A 1,334-nucleotide genomic window follows, 5' to 3' on the forward strand; every position below is an offset into this window, starting at 1 on the left:
CCATCAACTGCACCCCCGTCCTCCTGGCCTGGCCCCCTCCCAAACTGTGCAATGAGGAATGAGGTGACCAGCTTATGGGGGTGAAGAGGACAGACCAGGAGACCCCTTCTCTAGGAAGAACAGAGACAGTCCTATCCCCTGCCCCCACTACGCTTTGCCTGAATTCCAACTCCATTTCTACTTTTGTTTACTGTCCAAAGTCCTGGGGTCAGGAGATGCCAGTTTAGAAACATTTGGACACTCAGACACACAGGCTCAGGGACCTCGCCTGGACCAGCCCCCTCCCCTCCACTCCTCTCCTGTCTAATACCACCTGCTCCACTTCTCCTGGCTCCAGCCCTCCTTAACCTTGGGGCCTGGGTTGTCTGAGGGACTCAGGAGTCAGCCTTCCATACCTGAAACAGGTAACCAAGATTGGGGAGGCAGGTGGGACTGGGGATGTTTGGGATTAAGGATACCCTAGTTTAGGGACAGTGGGGGCTGGATGGGAAGATGTGCGGTGGTTTGGTGAGTGAGAGTGTAGAGGGGAGGCTCCTTCTTGGCCATGTCACAACCTAAGTAATCACCTGAGAAGGGACGGGACCCGGATGTATTTCAGCTCCAAACTCACCTCCAACCTCAGACCCAATTCAAGTTGTCACCTAGACCTATTCTGACCCTACATCCAACCCCATCATCAGCCTCCACCTGAATTAGCATCTTAGCACAAGCATCAGTCCTGAACTCAGCCCCAGCCCTAAGAGCAGCCTTGACCCAACTCCAGGTCTAGCTCTAGCCCTGGACTCAGCATGGCGAAGGACTTTCAAGACCTCCAGCAGTTGGACTCTGAGGAAAACGACCACCAGCTCAGTACGAGTGAGGGGCCAGGCACTCATGGGCACAATCCCAGGACAGAAGATGCATTTTGGAATGGCAAGTGTAGTGTCCAGTTTCTGGAGCTTTGTTTCACCTCTGTCTCGCTCCTGATCACTCTGTCTCTCTGAGTTCTCTGTCACATTCACTCAGTGAGCAGGGTCCAGGCCTCTATAGGTGTGAGGTGCTGGTACATCTGCTTGCCCTACGACCTCACCTTCTTCTTCACCTTCAGGAAAGGGTATGTGCCCAGAGGTGAGGGAATAAGTGAAACCTGGAGGTGACTTCCTCCCCTCTTTCTTCCAACCTTCCTTCTGACAACATGTGTCCTCTGTGTATGTGTGTGTATATTTGTATGTGCAAAGAAAGCACGTTCAGCTAGGAGAATGTGTACCGTATTTGCCGGCGTATAAGACGATTTTTTGGCCCTGAAAAATATGCCTCCAAGTGGGGGGTCGTCTTATACGCCAGGTACACTTCAG

The 1,334-nt window shown here is 52.6% G+C and overlaps 1 protein-coding gene across 3 annotated transcripts in view; it reads left to right on the top strand.

The window, feature by feature from the left end:
• Positions 1-213: 213 nt before the first annotated feature.
• The window catches only part of LOC109394693 (asialoglycoprotein receptor 2-like), a 15,517-nt gene continuing 14,396 nt past the window's right edge, over positions 214-1,334 (top strand). For 2 of the 3 annotated variants that reach the window (XM_019665034.1, XM_019665035.1), the window contains exons 1-2: positions 214-404; positions 764-912. In XM_019665034.1, the coding sequence (XP_019520579.1) occupies positions 789-912 (124 nt within the window). In that variant the 5' untranslated portion in view covers positions 214-404; positions 764-788. The remainder of the gene's footprint in view (positions 405-763; positions 913-1,334) is intronic. The other variant, XM_019665033.1, reaches the window with a different exon arrangement.

This window comes from Hipposideros armiger, unplaced genomic scaffold, assembly GCF_001890085.2.
Source record: "Hipposideros armiger isolate ML-2016 unplaced genomic scaffold, ASM189008v1 scaffold_431, whole genome shotgun sequence".
In the NCBI taxonomy this organism is placed as follows: Eukaryota; Metazoa; Chordata; class Mammalia; order Chiroptera; family Hipposideridae; genus Hipposideros; species Hipposideros armiger.